Source organism: Betta splendens, chromosome 22, assembly GCF_900634795.4.
Source record: "Betta splendens chromosome 22, fBetSpl5.4, whole genome shotgun sequence".
NCBI classification, from domain to species: domain Eukaryota; kingdom Metazoa; phylum Chordata; class Actinopteri; order Anabantiformes; family Osphronemidae; genus Betta; species Betta splendens.
Window position 1 is genome coordinate 5,183,004 of NC_040900.2, and position 24,415 is coordinate 5,207,418.

At 42.7% G+C, this 24,415-nt stretch overlaps 5 protein-coding genes across 11 annotated transcripts; 2 read left to right on the forward strand and 3 right to left on the reverse strand.

The window, feature by feature from the left end:
- Positions 1-108: 108 nt before the first annotated feature.
- LOC114848229 (uncharacterized) lies at positions 109-2,685 on the reverse strand. 3 transcript variants are annotated; one of them, XM_029138557.3, is made up of 5 exons: positions 2,071-2,212; positions 1,835-1,890; positions 1,653-1,724; positions 1,292-1,375; positions 109-1,209 (listed from the first exon to the last, which is right to left on the reverse strand). In XM_029138557.3, the coding sequence occupies exons 1-5, from the start codon at positions 2,105-2,107 to the stop codon at positions 619-621; spliced, it is 840 nt and encodes a 279-aa protein (XP_028994390.1). In that variant the 5' UTR covers positions 2,108-2,212; the 3' UTR covers positions 109-618. The 3 variants fall into 3 exon arrangements, with proteins under 3 accessions (XP_028994390.1, XP_028994389.1, XP_055361791.1); XM_029138556.3 differs by having other exon boundaries at positions 1,653-1,727; XM_055505816.1 differs by lacking the exons at positions 1,653-1,724; positions 1,835-1,890; positions 2,071-2,212 and adding an exon at positions 2,611-2,685.
- Positions 2,107-8,307, forward strand: wdr20a (WD repeat domain 20a). Of its 2 annotated transcripts, none has more exons than XM_041069144.2 (4): positions 2,107-2,237; positions 4,511-4,693; positions 4,955-6,295; positions 7,263-8,307. In XM_041069144.2, the coding sequence occupies exons 1-4, from the start codon at positions 2,226-2,228 to the stop codon at positions 7,314-7,316; spliced, it is 1,590 nt and encodes a 529-aa protein (XP_040925078.1). In that variant the 5' UTR covers positions 2,107-2,225; the 3' UTR covers positions 7,317-8,307. The 2 variants fall into 2 exon arrangements, with proteins under 2 accessions (XP_040925078.1, XP_028994373.1); XM_029138540.3 differs by lacking the exon at positions 2,107-2,237 and adding an exon at positions 2,637-2,982.
- A 380-nt stretch (positions 8,308-8,687) lies between these two features.
- LOC114848224 (MAPK/MAK/MRK overlapping kinase-like) lies at positions 8,688-13,149 on the reverse strand. 4 transcript variants are annotated; one of them, XM_029138545.3, is made up of 13 exons: positions 13,011-13,149; positions 12,781-12,923; positions 11,756-11,870; positions 11,537-11,626; positions 11,384-11,454; positions 11,207-11,285; positions 11,086-11,134; positions 10,804-10,982; positions 10,610-10,711; positions 10,343-10,516; positions 10,083-10,242; positions 9,765-9,962; positions 8,688-9,670 (listed from the first exon to the last, which is right to left on the reverse strand). In XM_029138545.3, exons 2-13 carry the CDS (start codon positions 12,806-12,808, stop codon positions 9,593-9,595), a joined length of 1,323 nt encoding a protein of 440 aa, XP_028994378.1. In that variant the 5' UTR covers positions 12,809-12,923; positions 13,011-13,149; the 3' UTR covers positions 8,688-9,592. The 4 variants fall into 4 exon arrangements, with proteins under 4 accessions (XP_028994378.1, XP_028994379.1, XP_028994376.1 ...); XM_029138546.3 differs by having other exon boundaries at positions 13,061-13,144; XM_029138543.3 differs by having other exon boundaries at positions 12,781-13,119.
- LOC114848219 (ribosome quality control complex subunit NEMF-like) lies at positions 12,590-20,020 on the forward strand. The gene is made up of 33 exons (XM_029138536.3): positions 12,590-12,834; positions 13,279-13,358; positions 13,494-13,562; positions 13,799-13,901; positions 13,982-14,107; positions 14,200-14,348; positions 14,464-14,531; positions 14,606-14,695; positions 14,802-14,875; positions 14,959-15,029; positions 15,105-15,180; positions 15,275-15,415; positions 15,639-15,847; positions 15,943-16,110; positions 16,233-16,296; positions 16,376-16,464; positions 16,556-16,659; positions 16,740-16,802; positions 16,890-17,002; positions 17,214-17,271; positions 17,358-17,416; positions 17,550-17,670; positions 17,747-18,020; positions 18,095-18,137; positions 18,227-18,276; positions 18,410-18,548; positions 18,663-18,740; positions 18,834-19,019; positions 19,091-19,126; positions 19,237-19,343; positions 19,415-19,458; positions 19,559-19,638; positions 19,791-20,020. Exons 2-33 carry the CDS (start codon positions 13,300-13,302, stop codon positions 19,866-19,868), a joined length of 3,189 nt encoding a protein of 1,062 aa, XP_028994369.1. The 5' UTR covers positions 12,590-12,834; positions 13,279-13,299; the 3' UTR covers positions 19,869-20,020.
- klhdc2 (kelch domain containing 2) lies at positions 20,014-24,357 on the reverse strand. The gene is made up of 14 exons (XM_029138548.3): positions 24,199-24,357; positions 23,408-23,698; positions 23,247-23,326; positions 23,036-23,153; positions 22,805-22,917; positions 22,607-22,691; positions 22,418-22,501; positions 22,202-22,282; positions 22,030-22,088; positions 21,762-21,871; positions 21,416-21,488; positions 21,250-21,337; positions 21,117-21,169; positions 20,014-21,039 (listed from the first exon to the last, which is right to left on the reverse strand). The coding sequence occupies exons 2-14, from the start codon at positions 23,678-23,680 to the stop codon at positions 20,916-20,918; spliced, it is 1,341 nt and encodes a 446-aa protein (XP_028994381.1). The 5' UTR covers positions 23,681-23,698; positions 24,199-24,357; the 3' UTR covers positions 20,014-20,915.
- Positions 24,358-24,415: the final 58 nt, after the last annotated feature.

Sequence of the window (24,415 nt, forward strand, 5' to 3'; positions counted from 1 at the left end):
CTTTGGAGTTGCATAAGTGGAGAGTAACATTGGTTTAATGGTGGCTTCCTTACTGTATGTGGCATTAATACAGTGACTGTGGGTACCAGTTCATTATTTAAGTAAAAACATGGGAATCTAAGGATGAAAATTTTATTTTCTGATTCCAGGTCATTTCCTGACCTCCTGAGCTATGATGATAGACAATGTCAGTTCCTGTTTAGTGTTATCATAAAACCTTATAGCCGCCATCAGTTGAAACTTTTAAAGAACGTATAAACTTCCAGTTTCACTGCATTATCTGCTGGATGAGAGAAACTACTTTTAGAAAGTGTTATAAAAGTTGCTTTCAGTGAAACTACCTCTTATCTGTGCAAATAACTACATAAGAAAAACATGGAACACACCATCATGCTTGTATGTTTCTTTTTCCCCTTTGAGTAAAGCAGTTGTGTATTTAGTTTAGTTTATATAACAACTCGTCACTTTAGCATGGGCTGCAGATTACTGTGTTAATTCTAACAAAAAATAACTCAAAGAAGCAGCCAGCATGAGGCATTCAAAGTGCATCGTAAAGGAACTATTTACATCATTTGATAACTTAAACCACAAGTCACCTAATGTCTGCAGTCCGTGGCTCTAAAACGGGTCAGACGTAGAGTCCATGGCGTTGTGTTCGTCCTCCATGTCAACACATTGCCGTTTTCTTTGCCCCAACTCTCCCACATCTGCTCCGGGGAGACCCAGCTTTCTCTTGTAAATAGAGGTGAGGTTACACGGGCTCACGGACCTCTCGGAGGAGCTGTCCTGCAGCTGGGGCAAGTTTCCTCTCACTGGTGCGAGAGGTCCAAATGTGTGGTGCGCGGCATCATCGAGTTGCAGTTCAATGCCTGTGGTTTGGGTTTGCATCGTTGAACCATTTGCAGCTACAGTGACATCTCTACCGCCGTCCATTATGTCATTATGTGTAGACAAACTGTCTAGCTCACAGACCCACACCTCAGAGTCACTACCACATGTCATCGGAACGTCCAAATGAAGGTGATGCTCTGCTACAGGGTCCCTTATCTCTTGTCTAAGACCAATAGAAGCTGGGTGCGGAGGCACAGACCTCCTGCCTCGGCCGGACGACCAGCCTCCGGCGCCGCTGCCTCTGCCTTGCTGCTTCGTTTGCCTCGAGACGCCTGCGTCATCAGAATCCTCAGAGCTCCCATCATACGGGTCTAAGAACTGATAACAAAATCACACATGCAATGACTGCACGCCGCTGCTTCTAGTATAAACGGATCAGTCAGTAGAAGAGCGTCTTTACCGAAGAACAACCGTGTCTTGCTGCTGTCTTAGGTGGCAGCGTCCGGCGTAGTATCCCACGCCGCGGCACACGGCTCACGCATCCCTGCAAAACAGGGGATACAGATGTTTGGAGTTAACAGTGTGTTAACACACACAGTGTGTGTGTGTGTGTGTGTGTGTGTGTGTGTGTGTGTGTGTGTGTGTAGCAACACAGAAGCATATACTGGGATTTCAGGGACACGTGCTGCCTTCAAGGCCTCATTCCACACAGGGAGCCACAAAAACAGTGTGGATGTGAAGATGAAAGCATTTTTTTTTACATCATGATTTATCTTGTGTTCTTTTGTGTGCAATAGTTACATACAAAACACAATCAGTACCATGGAGCTGGTGTCGGACCATCTGGGACTGATTTCTGAGTCAGAGTCCGAGTCAGTGTCCACCTTACACATCTCCTTGACAGATAACAGAAGTCACTTCAGTCCACGTTTACACACAGGCAAAAACTTAAGTTTTTCCATTTCAGTCTCAATATGGTGCTAAAATGTGGCTAACTAATTACCATGTACTTGAAAGCAAGGTGGTCCATGTTGTTGGGAACAGGTCTGTTACTGTTATCTATAAGATATTTGAAGGTAGTTAAATTAAAACTTTGAAAATACAACAACAAGTGCTGGTAAATTTTCTTATTGTGAAATCTTCTGCTCAAGCTTTTTTTTTTTTTAAACACATTTTCAGCCCATGTTACAAAATATAACGTTAAGGTGGAAACAAGAAAAGTAGTGACAGAGTTCCCACCTGGAAGTGAGCGCGGTCGTCTCCTCCTCCACGCCATCGTTGTTGCACCGCATTAAAGTCAAATACTAAATGAATATTGTTTCATTCTAGTCGGGAAAGCGGGCAGATTAATTAACGCTGGTGCACCTGGGGGGGGTTTGACAGCGTGCAGCTGCATGTGGCCTCAGGTAAGATTTCTACACAAGGCAAACAGCGACGGCAACGGTTGCTCATTATACTTTTTAACAAAATAATACGTCCGGTTAGTTGTTGTTATTTTCAAAATAAAATAACGCTGCGGCCGCATGGTGGCTCTATAGTTCCTCCATAACGTCATATTGATCGTTTAACGACAATTTAACGAGCTGCTCCAGGTTAAGTATGATTTTTGTTTATTAGTTCATGCGAGGTATTAAAAAGGTTTTTGGGTGGCACAGCTACGCAAAGGAGACGATCTTCAGTTAAAAAAGAATAATTCACTTCAGCAACTGTAATTTTGTTCTTTTTATGTGTTTTTTAATACATTTAGTAACATACTAAGTTTGTGTATTTTCACCACACCTTTAGCGGTTCTTGGTTTGACCACTGGGGGGCGTGGGAGAGTCGGAACGCCGCTTCCATGGCCCGCTCGGCTCCGTGCGTAAGATCCGGCCTGGGGGAAAGGGATGAATGTTAATTTCAAAGATGGCGGCGGAGGGAGGAGGGAAGGAGATGAACGAAATTAAAACACAGTTCACTACTCGGGAAGGCGTCTACAAACTCCTCACTCACTCCGAATACAGTCGTCCGAACAGGGTGCCTTTCAATTCGCAGGGCTCCAACCCCGTCAAGGTCTCTTTCGTGAACGTCAACGACCAGTCGGGCAACGGCGACAGGATCTGTTTCAATGTGGGCCGTGAGCTCTACTTCTACATCTACAAAGGCGTTAGAAAGGTAACGTTCTCGTGCGGTTTATGTCAGCGGAAATGTGTGGCAGGGCACTTTAACCCGCTTCGCCGTGGCTTCGCCTGCTGCTTGCGGCGCGTGGTGTCTGTGTTAAATAGTTGAGGCAGGTGCTTGACTCCCTGACAGCTAGTTAGCTTGAAGCTACGGCGAAGCTAGCCCACTTGTTAGCTAGCTAACGTTAGCAACCCAGCTACTGTGAATGCAGCCCACACTTTGTTTATGTGCACGTTTTACTCTGTGGGGCGATTTATGACATTGAATCAGGACTATTGGGGTGCAACGGGCCGTTCTGTTTAATTTAAAGCCAAGTTGCCAGAGTTGAAACTGCCACTTTAACGCATGTAGTTCGTAATAACAGTGACAGCTTGGCGTAAACGCCTGTCGACGCCCTGTTCCTGACAGGTGTGGAGAAGTCACTGCGAGGCAGATTGCGTGTGTGGACAGTCGTGTGTGTCCGGAGAGCTCCCACTGTAATGTAATGCTATTCTGGTCTTGGCCGGATACAAGCTTCGCCTGTTCAAACATAGCTGCCGTCTTCCTCTATTCTGAGCAGAAATGTACTGATTGTGATTGTGCTGGTGTGTCCTGACAAGTCCAGTGAATGTGTCACATGCCGAATTGTGTCACGATCTGTAATGTATAGATATGTATTGAAAATAGCTGCTAGCGGCTTTTATTGACTATAGCCACTAGCTGCTAACTTGACACCACAACTTGATAAGAATCAGCTGACTCCTAAATGTATTATAGGTTTCATGCTAGTGACGTGCATTTATTTTATACTGAAGCACAGTTTAACTGGCTAAAATTGTGCTTAGAGATATTTCTGACTTTGTAGCACACAGTCATGTAGCGTTAAATACTCACATCACGTGTTTTCAGTTTTGTTGACAATCTAAAACGTCAAAGTCTCAGTACAAGCAACGCAGTCATGTAATGATTGGTATTTGGTTTGAGTGTGTAATAGCGCAGGAACTTGTCGCCATACACCTTGTTTTTGATTATTTCTCCTGTTCTTAAGTTGCAGCTGCTACTTGTATTTTGTTGTTTTGCTGGAGCACATACATGAAGCAGCAGTAATAAAACTGTGCCTTGTGTTAGACCCAGCAGTTGAGATCTAGAGCCAGTATCACATGATTCTGTTCACCGCTATTCATACAGATTTCTGATGTAACATTTCTTAAGCCTTGTCTAGTGTAGGAGTTCCTACGTGAGTAGTTCGTACTGAAGGAACCACATCATACATTTCCCCTCTAAGTGTAAACTGTGAATCATTAACAGATTGAACTGTTGGACTAATTATACTGTTTATATCTATGAGGTGTTATTGTGTCATGTAGTTTATCTTGTGGTTTAAAAGAAACCATCAATCACATTTTAAGGATCCTTTGTTTTAAGACGCACTACAGAAAGGAACAATATACCCGCACACGTCGCCTCTAATTAAACTGGAAATAGCCTTGTCTATTAGTTTTTTTGAAGTCACCTTATGTGTGTTTGTTATTTCTCTTGTCAGGCTGCTGATCTGAGCAAGCCCATAGACAAACGTATCTACAAGGGGACGCAGCCCACCTGTCATGATTTCAACCACCTCACCGCTACAGCAGAAAGCGTGTCTCTGCTGGTGGGTTTCTCTGCAGGACAGGTGCAGCTCATTGATCCCATCAAGAAGGAGACGAGCAAGCTTTTCAATGAGGAGGTATGTCCCTAAAGGCATTACTAAGACTTCTGTGCACAGGCTTTCTTACAAGTAGTGTGTGTGGGTCAGGAGAAGCATTTTCTTTTAACGCTGTTTTATTACTGAATGGTCTTAACTGAAAGGATTTATTACAGCATTCTGTACGAAATGAATTTTAGTCTATTAAAAATCTTACTTTTTTCATGAAACTGAACTTGTTTTTCTTCTTTCACTCTTCCCTCCCCGCCTCCTTCTCCAACCTCACTTCTTTTGTCTTGACAGCGACTAATAGACAAATCCAGAGTAACATGCTTGAAATGGGTGCCAGGCTCTGAGAGCCTGTTCCTGGTTTCTCATGCCAGCGGGAATATGTATCTGTACAACGTGGAGCATACTTGTGGCACAACGGCTCCACACTACCAGCTGCTTAAACAGGGAGAGAACTACTCTGTACACACCTGTAAGAGTAAATCGACGCGGAACCCTCTTCTCAAATGGACAGTGGGCGAGGGGGCACTAAATGAGTTTGGCTTCTCTCCAGACGGGAAGTTCCTAGCATGCGTAAGCCAGGACGGCTTCTTACGGGTGTTTAACTTTGACGCTGTTGAGCTTCATGGCACCATGAAGAGCTACTTTGGCGGTTTGTTGTGTGTGTGTTGGAGTCCTGATGGAAAGTACATAGTTGCAGGTGGAGAGGACGATCTGGTGACCGTTTGGTCCTTCTTGGACTGCAGAGTCATCGCCCGAGGTCATGGGCATAAGTCGTGGGTGAGTGTGGTGGCATTCGACCATTACACCACCAGCGTGGAGGAGAGTGACCCAATGGAGTTCAGCGGCAGTGATGAGGACTTCCAGGATCAAATGATCCACTTTGGACGAGATCGGGCCAACAGTACGCAGTCTCGTCTCTCAAAGCGCAACTCCACAGACAGCCGGCCTGTTAGTGTGACATACCGGTTTGGCTCGGTGGGCCAGGACACACAGCTGTGCCTATGGGACCTCACTGAGGACATCCTTTTTCCCCATCTTCCACTTTCACGGACACGTACTCACACTAACGTCATGAGTGCTACAAGCCCCCCTGTGGGTGCTACAATAATCACTAACACCTCTAGTAACACTGCTAATGGAAACAACAGTGGTGCCAATACTCCTGGCATTAACTCCCTGTCTACCACGTTGCCACGCTCCAACAGCCTGCCCCATTCAGCCGCAACCACAGCAACAGCAAACAATACCAACAAGGCCAACAGTGGTGGCGGAAACAGTAGCGGAATTATGGACAGCGCCATTGCTACAGGTGTCAGTAAGTTTGCAACACTGTCGCTCCACGATCGCAAGGAGCGCCACCACGAGAAGGACCACAAGCGCAATCACAGCATGGGGCATATCAGCAGTAAGAGCAGCGACAAGCTCAACCTCCTGACAAAAACCAAAACAGACCCTGCTAAGACTCTGGGCACGCTGCTGTGCCCGCGCATGGAGGACGTGCCCCTCCTCGAGCCCCTCATCTGTAAAAAGATAGCACACGAGAGACTGACTGTACTCATATTTTTAGAGGACTGTTTAGTGACTGCTTGTCAGGAGGGATTTATTTGCACATGGGCGAGGCCAGGCAAAGTGGTAAGTTCTTTTTAATGCGGGAAACGTGGAGACATAAAGCAGTAAAGTGCTCACATTTTGTGTCAATTAACTGTTTTTAAAATCATTTGCACCTGTAATCAAAATTTGAGGCACATTTTGAAATTATTAAAAACATGGGGCTTATAGTTTCTAGTATTGTCAGATTATTATTCTTTACAGGAAGTCAGGTAAAAGTTTGTGTTTACTGCTTTCCTATGAATGACTGATAATTAAGCTTGAGATTTAACAACTGCTATGATGATTACACTTGTTCTACATTATAATACGGGCGGGCCTCCTGTGTAGGCATAAAAATATGTTCCCTGGTTCATCATAATCATTCCACAATGCATTACGACATAGCCAAGCTGCCATCTACATACTCTGAACTCACATTTCAGCTTTTATGCAAACAGCTCTGTATTTGCCTAAAGGATCTCTGCAGCGTAGTGTGTTTACGAGGCTTTGTGGGAAGAAGGTACATATTAGTTTGCACTTTCAACATAATGGGCAGTCTGAACCCTAGTTAGTGGAGTGAGACTAACCTCAGACCAGAGTCGGACATTAACATTGTTGGAGCAAAATGCCCTTGAAACAGAAACCGTTTATAGGAGTAAATATGTAAAACATAATGTGTACAGTATAATTTTTGCAGTACCATAATTTAATTGTATGTAATTGTTAACAATTTGTTGAGGAGATGGGTAAAACTGAGACATTTGAACAGTTACATTTAAAGTCACATTAGGAAGTTTGGAAAGGGTTAATATAAAAATAATTTAAGTCAAGAACGCTTTCATTCTGGTATAGTCCAATAGTCTTAATTAGGCAAATCTGCTAGAGAAGACGCGATGACTGATGTAAAGCTATTTGTTGCTTGATTTGTTTTTGTTTTGCTTTTTATTTATTTTTGCTACAGTATGTTAACCTTCCCAATGCAAATCTCCCTTTTTTTTCCTTTTTTCAGGGTTTATTGTCATCCCAAAACCAAGCCAGCTCTCCCAGTGGGACAGTAGTATAGCCACAAAATTTCTGCTGCTAAAGAACCCTGCAACCCAGAGTCTGATGCTGCTCTTCACCCCGCAAGCATTGCAAGTTTTTGTTTCATTTCTACCCCGACCCGCTCCTGACTTTGTTTGTTAATGGCTTTTCTGTTGTTATTGTTTTTCACTCACTTGACCTAGAGGAGGAATGAAGCAAGAAACGATGTGGTGCAATTGTGTGCTGTTGTTTTCTGGAGTTTTAACATATTTTAGACTTTTAAAAAATCTTTAATGTCTGTTTCCCCTCTGGAAATAAGGCTTGGCTTTGTTTGATGTAAAGCAGGCAGTTGCGGCTTGAGATTAAAGGGATAGTTTGTTAAATTTTCATTAACTGCATATCCCAAACACCTTCCAATTTTTTCTGTCTTTGTGCAGCCCAGTTGTGGCTCAGGGTTTCAATCAACTATCCTTTTATGACCAAGTGTGTGAGCATCTGAAAATGACGCGTCCATGCGCATTCACCACCACTTCTGTTTCTCTTTAGTAGACTCTCCCGTCAATGACTTTGCACTGATTTTCTTAGTTGTTTTTTATAACTACCATAGTGGAACAACAGAGGGTTGAGGACTGCCTTGTTGCACTTGGCTTTAACATCCTCAGTCTTGAAATCTGAATCTATAAAGCTGGACGCTGCAATCATAGTCTTTTTAAAGAAAAAATGTTTGCACTTAAATTAGTTTTAGAAGAAATGGCTTTACATTTTTGGGTGTGCTCAGAACTCACAGATGGCTAATACAGTAGGTGAAGAAAATGATAAAAACTATTAAAACCTTTATCTATTGAGCATTTATTTTAATATTATTTCAGATTCAAATCTGCTCTGTATCATAATGTGTATATTGTAATTAACTGATTTGATGGGGGTCTAAGCAAACGACCATTACTCCAGTGGAAGTTTTGTCATTGATAGTTATATTTCTAAAGCCTAAAATATACATATTAATAATATTAAAATAATCTTGAATATACTGTTTGCTGTTTTTTTTCCACCCATGTGTGTTTTACTATGTGCTGCTTTGAATCCTCTTATGAAAAGCTTTTAAAATAGCAAAGTGCTTTAGCTGCAGGGAGGAGGCTTTCAAATGTGGAAATCCAAGGAGCTTGTGGAAGAAGTATGTGCTTTTAAAAGACACAGCTGTCTCTATGCAATATTTGCAAAGTTTGGAGTAGCCGATACGTCATATTGATTTATATGGTGCATGGTATTGTGTCATGGAGTTCAGTGACCTCAGCACACTGCGGAACGCTGGCCAAGGAAGGAGTTTGTAAGTGATGCAGGGACATGACGTCATACAAATAATGCGTCACTTTTTTTACTTTATGAATTACAATACTGAACACAATAGACATCCACTGAGTTCCTTTTAATGAGCTCACAGCTCTGAGTAGCAATGTCACAGGTGTTATGAGAAGCCTTCAAGTTGTGGTTCGAAGAGCATTAAAAAAACCTCCTACCTACAAAAACAGCTGTTCATTACATGCACAGCTGATCTGTGTAGTGGCCCACACATTACTGTTGGTCATGAAAAGTACATTCCAATAACTTCTTTTTCATGGAGCTCATTCACAGTATCCAACCCTGCCTTGGTGTGCGTCTGCTTTACGACTTTGAGTTACAGCTGGTTTAGGAATCCACTGCATTAGAATTAATTTTACATGTTTTTACTGAAATGCATGTTTTATCTGTGCTTTCCTCAGTGGTTCACCTGTCTTTTGTTGCTTTTATTTCAATGCTTGGAAACTTTTTTTCCTACTACCCATGATTTTACTGGGTCAACGGTTTCCTTTATCCCTTGTGATTCAAAGTTCAAAGCGTAAGGGGTGTGACAACTTAAAAATATCCATATTGTTTTCCAGGAAGATCATGTTTCCTACTAAACCATATTCATGAATTCCCCATAGTTACCAGCTGTCCTCTCGTCCAACAATGTATTGCTTGTGTAATGGGCTCAGATGAAGTATAGTCTACATGTCAGGTATCTACATGTGATACCTGACCAAGTCGAGTACCTAAAATACACCATCAATCCAACATAATGAGTATGAGAGTACAGAGTCTGGATCACATTGAATTTCAACATTACAATCAGGGTTAAACATTTCATTACAGATGGTAATGACAGGATTTGTGGTCTCCATTGCATTTTATCTTCCATTTCTGTGTTGCTTTTAGATTTTAACATCAGGTCTGTTCAAACATTGTTCTCCCCCTTTTCAGAAAAGGTTTCTTTAAGACATGGAAGTGTTTTGGCTTTTAGAAGCCTCCGTGTTTCCGCTCCAGAGGTGGCATGTAGTAGGTCTTAAAAGCTGTGCGGTGTGACTCATCCCGGGGCTGTGGAGAGAGGACATGCAGCTTAAATGCCAAATCAAAAGCCTCAGTGAAAGCACTACTGTGGCTCTAAAGCCAGATAACTCTGTAGCGCTACCTTTGCCAACCGTGACTGGCACTTTTTAGATGTGATGGCTGGCAGCGTGCCTCGGTGAGTGACCGTGAATGCAGGCACAGTGGAGACTGGGAAGGAGATCTGAGGTCCTGGTACGACCATGTTGAGCTTGGGCAGCTCCGAGGAGTAATGAGCGACGTTCCGTCTGATGACGGGCTCTGCTACATGCTTCATGTTGTGCTGAGGATAAAGAATTGAACAAATCAAATGGGACGGTGCACTTATAGTAGTTTGGACTGTTCTCTGGAGCTTTTGTTTAAATTGACTAAAATCTGTTTGTCCAGCATACTGTAAACCTACACTCATTAAAGGTGTTTGTCTTGTGTGTCTTCCCCTCAGCTGTTTGCCAAGTCTGGTTTGACGCCAGATGTGCTGTAAGGAGCTGTGCGTTTCACCACTCCCTACTCCATCCACAATCCCAGAAACTCTGTGAAGGGTGTCGGCTTTCTTCTCTGCCAGTCTGAAAGCGGAATAAATCACGTTTTTGGGTGAATACTGCCATCTATCAATAATTGCTGTGAAGGTAGTTCTCTTTGTAGTCAGTTACAGTATAACTTCACCTGATTTCCCTGAAGTACGTGTGCCGCAGAGCTGTTTCCGCAGTGATACGTTCGTCTGGGTCGTAGGCAAGCATCTGATAGAGCAGCGACAGGGCCGGGGCTGGACAGTTGGGGATTAACCGTGAGATCCCGGAGCCCTTCTTAGGAGGAAAATTGAAATGCATCGCTCTAGACCTGCCAAACATAAAGACATGAATATGACAGTTTTAGGCCCAGGAATGACAGGCATTCGCACTTATTTTGTTATATTTGAAGAAAAACACATACTGCTTAAACTTCTGAAGGACACTGTGTTCCGGCGTCCCCAGCACATCGTGAATCTTAGCAACCTGGTCCAACTCATTGGTTCCGGGAAAGAGAGGGTTTAAGCTGAAAAACAAAGGTGAACATAGCATAAACGGCCACAACAAAACGGACCATGCAGCTTTTGTCTCACATTTCTTCATGTCCAGTGACGGTACCTCATGATCTCAAAAAAGACACAGCCAGTGCTCCAGATGTCCATCTTTAAGCTGTAATAGCCGTCAGTGAGGAGACACTCTGGAGCTCTGTACCAGCGTGTGGAAATGTACTCCGTGTGTGGGGGCTTGGAGTACACACTCCGACAGGAGCCAAAGTCTCCAAGCTTCAGAATATTTTGCTGAAAGTTGTACACAATTATTGACAAAACATGCAAGACATAAAATTCGATCAGCTTTCTTAGATTTCTGTAGTGCATTACATTACATAGCGCTGAATCTCACTTTGATCAGAATGTTCTCAGGCTTTACATCTCGGTGAAAGATCCCGCAGCTGTAAACGATAACAAGTGAAGTATTATTATAGTGCATTTGAATATGGACCTATTTTTGTTTTTATAACTACCTGTGCATATGTTCAAGCGACTTGCAAAGCTGGTACATGTATTGTTTAACTGTGTGTTCGGGAAGTGGAGTTTGTCTTCCTGCAATGAATGAAAAATGTATAATGGGATAAAAACTATACCGACATCTTCATGAATGATTACACGGATGTAAGCGCTGGTTCTATCTGAATACTTGCCTTGTATGTATTCATAGATGTTCATCTCCATCAGCTCACAAATTAAAGAAACGGTTCCAGTTTCTTTGTTGCTGAAACAATCAATCACAGTCAAAAAACATGTCACAGGAAACATAAAATAATTAATAATTTACTGATCACTTCAGTACTTACAAAATCAGTTCATGCAGCTGGATGATATTTGCATGTGGGCTCAGTCTCTTCATTGCCTGAACTTCCCGCAGGTTATTGGCCTGCTCCAGACTTGACAACCATAAACAGATGACAAAAGCATATTAGCATGGCATCTGATGATATGCATGATAGCAGCTGACTTTCAAATGTTCCAAAGGTTCATTGAGGAAGCTGCACTATTTGCTCCTGAACACATACCTGTTAATGGTCTGCTTCATGGTTTTACATGCGTAGAACTTCCCATCTTTCAGGCTCTGAGTTTTGACCACGTCAGAAAATGTGCCCTCCCCAATTTTCTTAATTATTTTGTATCCTGCAAGGAAATGTAAAGCTGAAGTTGAAATTTGTGCGTAGGAAATATACATGGAAATAACTCATTCATATGCTTTCTTAGCAGGGCTGACTTACTATAACTGTCCATCTTTATTAATATGCATTGCATTGTTTGGCTAATAATATAATTTATTATAAAGCGGATTCTCCCTTTAAATGTTGCTAACTAAATATAGCTGCTTCATTATTATAGAAACCAAATAATATTACATTCGGCCTGTTCCAAGAGAACTAAACAACTAGTTAACGACAATTTTATGTGTCCTGGCAAAATAACAATTAATTCAAACACCGGTGCCAAATAACATAGAATTTAAGTGTCACTATTGTTAGTTTAGTAGTTTATTTGCAATCGAGGCACATTAAAGTAACTTGTTCTTAAAAGCTGTAGGAGCGCGAGAAGTGTTGGGACTGGAAGCCTAGTGCCGTGACCTGTCATCGCTCCGCTCCTCCGTTAGCTGACGCTAAGCTAGCGCACAACTTACGATGCATTCCTTCGGTGTTAGCCGCCACATCTGATTCGCTTGCCCATAACATCCGGACAGTACATTTCCACTTGACGTTTGGAAATGCAAGTATGTTTTGACGCGTCAACGTGTCAAAACAGACGCCGAACGCGTACGAGTGCTAGCTTAGCCCCGCTAGCCAGCCCTGTTAGCTGACCGTCGCCCTGGTAACGGAGCACGCCTTCAGCCTCCACTCTGACCTGAGGAGGATACTGGAAACTCCGGCTCAGTGTGTGACTCTCTCACATCCGCCGCGCGTTCATATTTAACACAACATCACAGCTAACAATGCGTTGCCGTGTTCAAACACCCAGCAATGCAGATTTTCTTCGTCGAAGGCCCGACTTTGTCTGTTACAGCCGGATAATTCACCTCAGTCGTTACCTTTACTCCAGAGGTGGGCGGTGACCATCAGCTCGGATGTCTTCTCGTTTGAATGTGGGTTGTTGTTCTGCACGTCCACAACATTCGCCCTGTTGCCCCAGTCGGTGCTGGGCAGTGTTTTACATGCATTGCGGAGGCTTGCCCTGTTTTTCACGCCAATAAGCCAGTTTGAGTAGTGCATCATTAGTGCACATTGACTGATGAAGTGCCTACCATGAGCTTAACGATACCTTATAGCAATCTATTCAAATCACACAGCATTCCTTTGATCATAGCGTACCGTTACCATGGACCAGTAAATCCTATTCACAACAATATTCTCTTCATTCGATACCAGTAGGTGTAAAAGGCGTAGACCTGTGGGTTTTGTTCCACGTCGGCTCCCGTACTGGTTGTCAAACGTGCGCATGCGCAGCTTTTTCCTGCATGTCTCCCTGCTGGCTTTGCGGGAGAAATGTGAATGTTTCTTGACAGTGTTTACGTTTCTGTTTTCTGAAGGTTGTCAGCTTTTAAGTCACAATGAAGACACGATTCACCACTGTGGATATTAGGGCAGTTATCGCCGAGATCAATGCCAAGTAGGTGACATATGTGCAGTTAGCCGGGCTGCTAATGTGTTTTAGCCAGTGATCGCTGTTCTAATCGTCGTTAATGTGGATGCATTTCGTAAATGTTTATGTGCTTTCTATGCATTTTCTTTTCTTGTTTCGCAGCTACATCGGCATGAGAGTAAATAACGTGTATGATATCGACAATAAGACCTATCTCATCCGGCTGCAAAAGTAAGAACTCTAAAAACTTGACTCTCAAAGTTTTATTGTAATGTCGTTTTATAGGATAAACACGAAATGTAACACGAAAAATGTAATTAAAATGTTAGATTAATAGGTATAATGCATTTCTTGTTTCAGTGTAGTTTAGTACAAAACATATAGTATAGTGACGTGAAAATGCTAAAGTAAAACAGCTTAGAGTTGCATTCACATGCAAATGTTGAATAAACATGTTGCTGTTTCAGGCCCGACAGTAAAGCGATTCTTCTGATCGAGTCTGGGACCCGTATTCACTCCACAGACTTCGAATGGCCCAAGAACATGATGCCTTCCGGGTTCGCAATGAAAGTAAGGGCAGCTCGTTGATCTTTTAAACAGCAAATTCAAAATCAGCAGATTTGATTAAACAGTGCTCTTCTCCAAAATAGTGTCGAAAACACCTGAAGACGAGGCGACTGACCCAGGTCAAACAGCTCGGCATTGACAGGATTGTGGACATTCAGTTTGGTTCTGATGAGGCTGCTTACCACTTGATTGTTGAGCTTTACGACAGGGTGAGAGTGTCACAACTGAGTGTGGTTCATTTTAGCTGTGGTTTTGCCCATATACTAACATTACTGACCTCTCAGGCAATGTCTGTTTCCAGGGTAACATCATTCTTACAGACCATGAGTATACCATCCTGAACCTGCTGCGGTTTCGCACAGCAGAGGCTGAAGATGTCAAGATTGCTGTGAGAGAGCGGTACCCTGTGGAGAGCGCTCGGCCTCCTGAACCTCTCATCAGTTTAGAGCGGTAACCAAGTGTTTATAAATGTTAGCTGTCCCTGAAATGAAGGCTATCACTGCCAAATAATTTATAATCACCGCTGTATGAGCATAAGCATGATCTATTTTCCTTTTTGATATAGACTCATTGACATTCTCAGCAAGGCGCCAAATGGGGAGCAAGTGAAAAGGGTCCTGAACCCTCATCTTCGTAAGCAGCTGTGCAGTGTGTTTCGAAACATTGACCTGAACCAGATCTATAGTTTTCTTTAAATTTGTTTTCAGCTTATGGTGCCACTCTGATAGAACACAGTCTGATTGAAGCAGGACTGCCAGGTTCTGTCAAAACTGACAGCCAAGTTGATGCTGCTGAAGGTATAGATGGCGACACTTGTTTACAGCATGTACAAACTAAAAGTGATTATTATTATTTTAGATTAGATGATGATGTGTTTTCTTAATAAATATTTGATTTTCTCAGTTGCACCTAAAATCCTGGAGGCGATGCACATTGCAGAAACATACATGGACAAAACCGAGAACTTTAGCGGCAAAGTAAGTTAACTTTATTTGAAGGCCTGCGATTTGAGATCCCGGTAGGCATTTGCTTAATTCAGACTCCGATTCATTCATTCAAGGGTTACATCATTCAGAAGAGCGAGAAGAAACCAGTCTTAACTCCAGGCAAACCCAGCGAGGACCTTCTCACGTATGTTAAGTTCTGTTGAAGTTTGTTTGTTTTTAATATTCTTAGCCTAATTGTAATTATGACGTGTACTTACAGATATGATGAATTTCACCCATTCCTCTTTGCCCAACATGCAAAGAGCCCTCATTTGGAGTTTGACACTTTTGACAAGGTGAATAATTAACATTAACGAGGGATATGTTTTCTGTAGGAAGGAATGATCTTTCTCTTACGATATCAATCTCCAATATGATGTGTTCACTCAGGCAGTGGATGAGTTCTTTTCTAAGATGGAAAGTCAAAGGATTGACATGAAGGCCTTGCAGCAGGAGAAACAAGCTCTAAAGAAGTTGGAAAACGTTAAGAAGGACCACGAGCAGAGGCTGGAGGCCTTGCACCAAGCACAGGTCAGCCCCGTTTGCATGGTTAAAACCTAAACTGTGATGTTTTGGAGAAAATGATTTTGTATTTTGCATTACACACTACTCTGCTAGTCTCTAAAGAAGAAATAACTCTAATGCTCTGATTGGTTAGAAGGGTCATTCTCCATCCATACTGAAGGTTTAACTCCATACACCAGTCAGCTCATTCAAGTTCTGCTTTGCTGAACTGATGTGTGATGTGTGGCAGGAGGTTGACAGAGTAAAAGGTGAACTGGTGGAGATGAACCTGCCCGTGGTAGAAAGGGCACTGCAGGTGGTGCGCAGTGCACTGGCCAATCAGGTGGACTGGACTGAGATCGGCACCATCGTGAAGGAAGCGCAGGCTGCTGGAGACCCTGTGGCCTGTGCCATTAAGGAGCTGAAGCTGCAGACCAATCACATCACCATGCTTTTAAAGTGAGGCCTCCTAGAACATCCAGTGCATTTTTCTGCTAAATTTTAATTAGCCCTTTTTAACTCCTTTTGCACCTGTGTTTGACCGCTTCCTCCAGGAATCCATACATTTCAGAGGATGACCAGGTAGAAGAAGAACACGCTGACGTCCCTGAAGAGAAAGGGAAGAAAAACAAAAACAAAGGACAAAGCAAGAAGCCACAAAAGAACAAGCCCATGTTAGTGGACGTGGATCTTGCCCTGTCGGCTTATGCCAATGCTAAAAAGTAGGTTTCCACTTTTCACCAAGCCTTTTTTATGAATTGTGACTATTATTAATGTATTGTGACAAAAAGTCCCAGCTGTTGTTTTAACTGTTAGTACACATTCTCATTATGCTGTTGTTCAGGTATTATGACTTCAAACGCAGTGCTGAGAAGAAGGAACAAAAAACCATTGAAGCAGCAGATAAGGTGAGAATGCAGTTTGTAAATTTACAATCACACCAGGCAGTTGGACCGCTTCTCTCCAACGATAATGCACTGTTAACAGGCCATGAAATCAGCAGAGAAGAAAACCCAGCAAACACTAAAGGAAGTCCAGACAGTGACCACCATTCAAAAAGCCAGAAAGGTCTACTGGTAAGTTGCACTGTGGTGCTCCGACATCCGCCTTTGTGGATCCAGTACTTTGCATGTGTGCTTGATGAGCAGTGCACCGATGCTCTGGCAGGTTTGAGAAGTTCCTGTGGTTCATAAGCTCGGAGAATTATCTCATCATTGCTGGGAGAGACCAGCAGCAGAACGAGATGATCGTCAAACGCTACCTCCGGGCTGGTAATGCCATGAATCACACATACAGACTAACCTTGAGCTGAAGCGGGTGTATCTCATCATCTGTGCTTTCATGCCATCAGGAGATGTCTATGTTCACGCTGACCTCCACGGAGCAACTAGCTGTGTCATTAAAAACCCCTCAGGTAAACCTGCACCATTACAGCCTATCTGCTCTCGAATCGAATGTTCCACCTATGACCATATGTGATGATTCTTTCCTCTCACGTCAGGTGACCCCATCCCTCCTCGCACTCTGACCGAGGCTGGCACCATGGCCGTGTGCTACAGCGCTGCCTGGGATGCGAAGATCATCACCAGTGCTTGGTGGGTCCATCACAATCAGGTGAGTCATGAACATTAGGCAACACATTAACTAACTAAGCTGTTTAAACCCTTCTTTCATTATTCTTACTGTTTCTATTTGTTTTGGACACAAAGTACTGTAGTTTCATAACTTGATTTTGTTTTTAATCGCACTCCATAGTTATAACAGTCTAAACTGTTAACTTTACATTGTGGTTTCTTTACTAGATGCTATTATATTGTATGTTTAGGTGTCTAAGACTGCTCCCACTGGAGAATACCTGACAACTGGTAGTTTCATGATCAGAGGTATGAGGTTGTTTTGCTATAGGAGGCACAACAAAAAAAAGTCACACGATGGATGTCACCGTTAACATTTATATCTGCCACTGCAGGAAAGAAGAATTTCCTGCCTCCTTCTTACTTGATTATGGGCTTTGGATTCCTCTTCAAGGTAATTAAAATAACTTTTTTATTCTCAAACAATGAAATATAAGAAGTAGTACATCAGATTCTTGAAAACTTGACTGACTGATATTTACATGTAGTTTTCAAGTCAAGGTTTGTGGGGTTTTTTTTTTTATTAGGTAGATGATCAAAGTGTGTTTAGACACAAAGGGGAGCGAAAAGTGAAGACTGTGGAGGACGACATGGAGGACGTAACATCCAGAGCTGCTGAGCTGTTAGAGGAGGGAGAAGAGCTGATCGGTAGGAACCTGCTAATGAATTAGCAAAGGTTTAATTACACTATTGAGTGTTGTAACGGACTGTGCTGCCTTTGCAGGTGATGACAGCAGTAATGAAGATCAGGGTGAGAAGACAGCAGAAGGAGGTGAAGATGAGGAGGAGGAAGAGGAGGAGAAGAGGAAGATCAAAAAGGAAAACAATGTCTCAGACTTGGAGAGTGTTCCTGAGAAGCCTGCAGCAGAGCAGAACAACATGGAGGTGGAGGGAGATGAAGACGAAGGGAAAGAGGAAGACAGTGGGAGGAATAGCGACACTGAAGAATTTGCCTTTCCTGATACGACGATCTCTCTGGCACATTTGCAGCCCAGCAGGTAATATTACCACTGCAGAACAAACAGTGAACTTGATTGTGAATGTATTAAAATGGCATTTTCTTTTTTTTTAGGAATATTCAGAATGCTGGTTTCAAAAAGGAAGCAACTACTGAGGTATTTGGTTCCTCTCCTCAGCCAAACACATTTATTAGCTTCACAAAAATATGAATTTCTAATGTTCCTTTTTGGAAAAACCCCTTTAGGCTAATGTCGAGTCGATTGGGAAGAAACGCATGACTGCCAAGCAGAAAAGGTGGGTTTGCTATAGAATTGAGACATTAGTTCAAGATGAGAACGGAGGCATTTTTTTAAATTTCACAATTAGATATGGGTGAACATTTTTATGTAGTCAGTCATTGACTAATCATTGTTTTTACTGTCCCCAGAGACGAGAAGAAGAAGAAACAGAAGCAGGAAGGTTGTGACACGGAGGAAAAGGCTGAGGCTGCATCTGGTGACGCAGTCGATCCACCATCTAAAAGTGGAGGAGGACCCTCCCAGCAGCCGCTGAAGAGAGGCCAAAAGGTGAAACGGTGCACTTCTTTTCTTCTTACTCATTGGTTTTATTAAAAGAACAGAAAAAATCATAATAAATGAATGAATCAGATATTAACATGTTTATTATTATCATCACTGCAGAATAAACTGAAGAAGATCAAGGAGAAATATAAAGACCAAGATGAAGAGGACAGGGAGCTCATGATGCAGCTGCTTGGGGTAAAGTCAGATCAGATCTCAGTTGCACTTATTTGTTTGCAATTACACACTTCTATTAAAGCAATAAATAATGTGATTTCTTTTCAACCTCAGTCAGCTGGACCCGCTAAGGAAGAGAAAGATAAGGGGAAGAAAGGCAAGAAGGGGAAGGGGAAAGACGAACCCGTCAGGAAACCGCACTCCCAGAAACCACCTCCGAAACCTGCAGCAAGGAAACCAGAGCAGACAGCAGGAGGGCAGGAGGAGGGGGAGGGGGGTGCTGCAGAGCAGGAGGACAAGGTAGAAACTACAGGCAATGTTAAACGTGCACGCGGAGTATCACAGATCACAAAACAGCATTTTTCTTTCAGGAGGATGATGCTGAACAGGACAACCCCGGAGCTGAGGTAGGTTCCCAATGTAAAACATTAGAAATTATATTTACCAATATCCTTTTCGGCTTAGTTCTCAATCAGTCAGATCAAGCTGTGAGTAAAGGGGCATTTTGTTTCTCCAGGAAGCCGAAAACCTGCTCACGTCTCTGACGGGACAGCCTCATCCTGAAGACGTGCTGCTGTTTGCTGTGCCGGTCTGCGCTCCCTACACTGCGCTGTCCAATTACAAGTAAGTGCAACAGTTTGTGTTTGGAGGGGGAACGCTGAGTAGACAGAACTGATGAGCGTTTGCTTTCACAGGCACAAAGTCAAACTGACACCAGGTTCTCAAAAGAAGGGAAAAGGTAAGAACCGCAAGTCATTGTGATAGAAATCATACCAACCACCATAACAATGACAGTGATGTGTGGAGTTGGCAGTAATGTTAGTTTTTGTTTCTGTCAGCTGCAAGAACCGCAGTGTTCAGCTTTATGAAAGCCAAAGAGGCCTCAACCAGAGAAAAAGACCTGTTTCGCAGTGTTAAGGTAACAAGTGGACCTCATTTCAGAAAAACAAGCCACCATTAAGAAGTTTGGTGCCACTTATTAAAAATGAAGCTAATCACAATCTATGAATTTCAAAGGTTTCTTGTTGGCATAGCTGGACGTGAATATGTCTCTCTCCTCTGGTGTTACAGGACACCGATCTTTCCAGAAACATGCCTGGAAAAGTTAAAGTGTCTGCTCCAAACCTTTTGGCTGCCAAGAAAAAGTGAACATGGACGCGGCTGGAACATCACTGATTTAAGTGGGACTGAATCATTTCAGACATGGAGCTTATGAGTTCCCTATTTGGATATAAATAATTTTATTGTACTGACAGTTTGTTGAAATGAAATGATGTAAATTAACAATATTGAATAATGGATCACTGAGTGGTTGGTTTATTCTTGGAGTACAAATGTACAGTATTCCGCCATAAGAAAAACAGAGGGAAGATTGTGCAAACGAGGCAAAAACAAAGCCCTACCAACGTTTCAGTGCAACGAGGCTTAGCATCCAATACACTTGCAGTACTTTAAGTTCTGGATTAAATAAAACTCTCAATGCTACAAGAGCCAATCAAGACAACTTTAAGGCTTTAAAAGCCTCAGTAGGATCCACAATGTCACAAATAAATTAACTGTATATACAAATTATAAAGAAAAGCTTCAAACGTGATAGTCTGCCGTGACGTAAAGCACTAGTTTTAGGTCTGCGACAACCAAACTACTCGACCTAGCAAGCAGCAAGACTGAGTCAAAAATTTTTAAAGCAGACTTACAGACTTGCAACTTCACATTTAGTGTTAAGACAAACACGTCAATCAGCCACATGTTTTACTGTGGTGGAGAATTGGGGAGAATGCAAAATAGTCTCCTGGAGGAAATAGTTCCTCTGCTAAAAGGATTTTATTTTAGGGGTTGAATATATGAAAGTTTGTTTGTCCATATTTAAAGATAACTTGTTTTATATCATAGTGTCTAGTTCTAAACACTAGACTTTAGCAAGACCAGGCACTCTTAGCAGTAGTTACAGTTAATAAATGCTGACAATTCCATGCTGCTGTTGGAAATCTTTGAACAAAAGACAGTCAATGAAGGCGCACTCCAACATAGTATGGGGCTTCTGCTCTCTGTGTTGTGAGGATCACCTGTGCGCCTTAGCTTTGCCAGTCAGCACCCATCTTTTAAAGCTGTCCACATTCAACTAATGCTCTACCTGCAAAAATCTCCTCCATATATACAAACGTAGTCTCCTTTAAGTGATTGCTACCTCTTGTCTTAGGATCCCAGTGTGTTGACGTGTGCCATTCTCTGTTTGAGGCTGTGCAGGAGGTGTTTAGGCAGGCAGTCCCAGTACGGACACAGACGTTCGCTGTGCTGGAGAACAGCTTCCATACAGAACCTGGCAAGTGGGGAAAAGCACGCATGAGCAAGAAAGAAATATTTTAATACCAGAAGAAAGATGCTCCACACACTCACCGAACTAGTGTTTTAGGTTGAACGTTGAAAATCAATAGCTCATTACTGTGTGCCTGTAATGGGGAAAAAAAAGTTAAAGATTAATGCAAGAGAAAGATTTCATTCTACACGGTATACCTGAATTGCAGCTCACCGCTCGCTGATGCGACAGCAGGTTGTTGGCACACCCTCCAAACACAAACACCTCTCCATCTGGACCAGAGCAAGCCGTGTGCCACAACCTGAAACACAGGAGCACCACTGCTCAACAGTCTGTAAAATCCAAACAAGATTCATCGAAAAGCACAGAAGGCAATTACCTGGGGCTCCCTGTGTGGCTGTGTTTGAATGGCTTCCATTCATTTTGAGTAACCGAATACAACCAAGCATCACCTGAAAAAAGATTGGATCGTCTGAGGCAGTGTGATAGCTTGAAAGACGGCTATTATTATGGTGAAGTTAACATCACAAATTTAATGGCCCTGTGCCTGCACCATGTAATGAGGGTCCTTGTGATAATATCCTGTTGCGATACACTGTAACAGTTGACCTGAGACTGAACAACTTGTAGGCAAACAAAGCAAAAGGCAAAACAGGCACAAGTAAAGGGAGCGTGGTGGTGGCCCTGTTCCCTCAACATTCAACACTACGAAGTGTCTGACTTACTCAGCGTCTCTCTTTCCGTCGTAAAACCTCCAAATAGAAAGATGTAGTCTGGTGACACTGGACTGAAGGAATGCCAGGACCGACCTACTGGGCCCTGCTGGGGAACACTCCTACAACGGGGAGTCAGAACAAGCAGACACATTGGGTTGTTGGGGTATTTGTGTGTTTGGGGTATATGATATAGTCATTTCCACCCCTTTAGCTTAAATATGTCCTGCAATAAAAAAAGGTACTTGATAGTAGTATAATTAACAAGAACAAGACTTACATTTCATGCCACTCCCATTTGTCCATGTCAATGTAATACAAATCATTTAGTCTGTAATTCTGTGAACCAAATAAAAAGTTAATTTATTTACTTAACTTGTATATATTAAAAATGTATGAAAACTACATTTTTACCAGGCAGACAAACCTTTTTGACAATTCTTAGCCCTTACCTTATATCTTCCTCCAAACACATAGCCTCTGTTGCCAACAGTGGCACAGGCATGGGCTGCTCTGGGTGACGGGGTGTTCCCCTACATCAGGCCGCACAAGCAGAGAGGAAATAATTAGCACTGAAAATTCTTGTATTTAACTTATATTATTTCTAAATTTGACTTAAGGCGGGGCAATCGTGGAAAAAGGGGAAGACCATGTGTGCATGTGATTACCGTGGTGATGGGCTGGCTCCACGTCGATGTCTCCAGGTCCAGGATATGGATGTGATTGTTCCATCCTCGACCAGGACTGTCAAACTACAGCAGCATAGACATGTATGGATGGATAACCAGGCCTCTTCATATAGCTTAGGAATACATTTCATTTGGTTGATCACATGATAAGGGTTTTTGTTTACGAACCACAAAAGAAGATGTTTCATCATACTCGAAAGTCCCTCGCTGAGGTCCATGTGGAGCATAACCATAGCCACCGAAGTACACAAGTCTGTGAATATCAAACATAAATACTTTTAAGCATGGGTAATCACATTTATATTTACCATTTTTATTTAAAAAAATATTAAATATGTAAATTTACTGGTGGTACTAATTCTTTACCTGTTCTTCTGAACCCAGCACCCTAGCTTGTCTTTTGAGGATGGAGGGAGTCCTTTGAGATCCCTCATTTCCTCCCAGATGAGACTGGGAGCTCTCAGCGGTAGACGGTAAATCTGCAAAAGTGACGTAGAGAAGACAGGAGGTCTGAAAGACAGTCAGGATGAGGAGCGAGATAATGCGCCTCCAAATCTGATGTTAACAAAACGCGTGAATGTAACAAACATGCTGTACCCGGTTTGTGTTACCCCTGGAGTAGTGGCCTCCAAATAGATAGAGGACTCCATCAACACACACCCCACAGCTGCCAGACATGGATGTCTGCAGGTTACCTCCGGTTACGTGCTTGGCCCTGTGAAATTAATTTAAAGAAAAAAGCTTCAACTTGGTATGAAAACATAAATGTGCAGACGACATTGTGGATATGTAATTCAGAGGCAATTACCATACTCCTGATTCCATATTGTATGTCCAGATCTCATTTCTTGGCAGGTACAAATCAAAGAATCCATGGTTTTGCGCATTCTTGCACAGAGGGGGAGATAAGATTTTAACAACCAATAAGGGGAACACTTCTTTTAACAGTGTGACATTTTGCTTACATACCTTATATCCGCCCCACACATACATGATGTTTTTATCCACCACTGCTATATGTCCACTGCGCTCAGCTGGTGCATCCAGCTCAAAGTCGGATGCTACAGAGACCAAGACCTGCTCATCCTCATCCACCTCCTCCTCTTCCTCCTCCTCCTCTTCCTCCTCCTCCATATCGTCATTCACCATCCAAGCAAAGGGTCTGTCATCTTCATCTCTGTCTGAGTCATTGTCATTCTCTCCGGCCGGCGGATCCCCGATGTCCTCCTCCATCTCTGCCATGTCAGTCTCCCCTGGCTCCTACCAGGACGACGGAGGAGAAATCATGTAGCAGCTAGGTTTAGCTACTGCTAACGACTATTATGAAAGAATCTAAAAACCGACCCAAACTGTGTAAAATGCACACATTTTCCTTGTGCACATTGTGTTTGGTCAGAACCAGGAACTTTGCCCGGAACTTTTCAGACAATTAAGGGCAATGAACCAGAAAACGTTATTCTAGCAGCCAGTCTGGTTCCTTTTGACTTACTTCGATCTCGCAAGCTGCTGGGTAATTCTATCAAAGTTAGTTGTTCATTAACGCTTTATATGCATGAAAAACTTACTAACTCACCCATGATCTAATAAAAATATAAAACACGCTTAAGTATTTAACTGATCATTCTGCTAGCTATGCTAGACCTAACGTGTCCATTAGCTCCAGAGCGTTTGTCAACTTAAAAATAAGGACATTTCGTCGTTTCTCGGTGTTTACATATGTTTAAGATCACATTATTCACGCCGTTAATGCATTTACCTACCTGTAAATGCAGATTTGGGGAAACTGTATTCGTTCCTTTCGCTCTAGTACCTTCTCAAATGTTTGTTTTCCTGCAGATTACAAAAGCCATGCGCCATTTATATGAGGTCATCACAGGCGGTCTGGGGGCACGACCGGAAGTTGCCGACGTCTCACAACCGCCATCTTGAGAAGGTCGAGTACCGGTATTTTTATTTTAAAATTTTCTTAATTTATTT

Coding starts and splice junctions, on each gene's coding strand:
- LOC114848224 (XM_029138543.3), bottom strand. CDS start 12,964: ATGATGCACTACTCAAACTGGCTTATTGGCGTGAAAAACAGGGCAAGC. Junction 11,627..11,755: donor ATGAAGCAGACCATTAACAG/GTATGTGTTCAG, acceptor ATGGTTGTCAAG/TCTGGAGCAGGCCAATAACC. Junction 11,286..11,383: donor CATCTATGAATACATACAAG/GCAAGTATTCAG, acceptor CATTCATTGCAG/GAAGACAAACTCCACTTCCC.
- LOC114848229 (XM_029138556.3), bottom strand. CDS start 2,107: ATGGCGTGGAGGAGGAGACGACCGCGCTCACTTCCAG. Junction 1,376..1,652: donor GGTCCGACACCAGCTCCATG/GTACTGATTGTG, acceptor CCTGTTTTGCAG/GGATGCGTGAGCCGTGTGCC. Junction 1,210..1,291: donor CAAGACACGGTTGTTCTTCG/GTAAAGACGCTC, acceptor TTTTGTTATCAG/TTCTTAGACCCGTATGATGG.
- wdr20a (XM_029138540.3), top strand. CDS start 2,719: ATGTTAATTTCAAAGATGGCGGCGGAGGGAGGAGGGAAGGAGATGAAC. Junction 2,983..4,510: donor TCTACAAAGGCGTTAGAAAG/GTAACGTTCTCG, acceptor TTCTCTTGTCAG/GCTGCTGATCTGAGCAAGCC. Junction 6,296..7,262: donor GGGCGAGGCCAGGCAAAGTG/GTAAGTTCTTTT, acceptor TCCTTTTTTCAG/GGTTTATTGTCATCCCAAAA.
- LOC114848219 (XM_029138536.3), top strand. CDS start 13,300: ATGAAGACACGATTCACCACTGTGGATATTAGGGCAGTTATCGCCGAG. Junction 13,359..13,493: donor ATCGCCGAGATCAATGCCAA/GTAGGTGACATA, acceptor CTTGTTTCGCAG/CTACATCGGCATGAGAGTAA. Junction 17,671..17,746: donor GGAGGGAGAAGAGCTGATCG/GTAGGAACCTGC, acceptor CTGCCTTTGCAG/GTGATGACAGCAGTAATGAA.
- klhdc2 (XM_029138548.3), bottom strand. CDS start 23,680: ATGGCAGAGATGGAGGAGGACATCGGGGATCCGCCGGCCGGAGAGAAT. Junction 23,154..23,246: donor AATATGGAATCAGGAGTATG/GTAATTGCCTCT, acceptor TTAATTTCACAG/GGCCAAGCACGTAACCGGAG. Junction 22,692..22,804: donor TGCTGGGTTCAGAAGAACAG/GTAAAGAATTAG, acceptor TGATATTCACAG/ACTTGTGTACTTCGGTGGCT.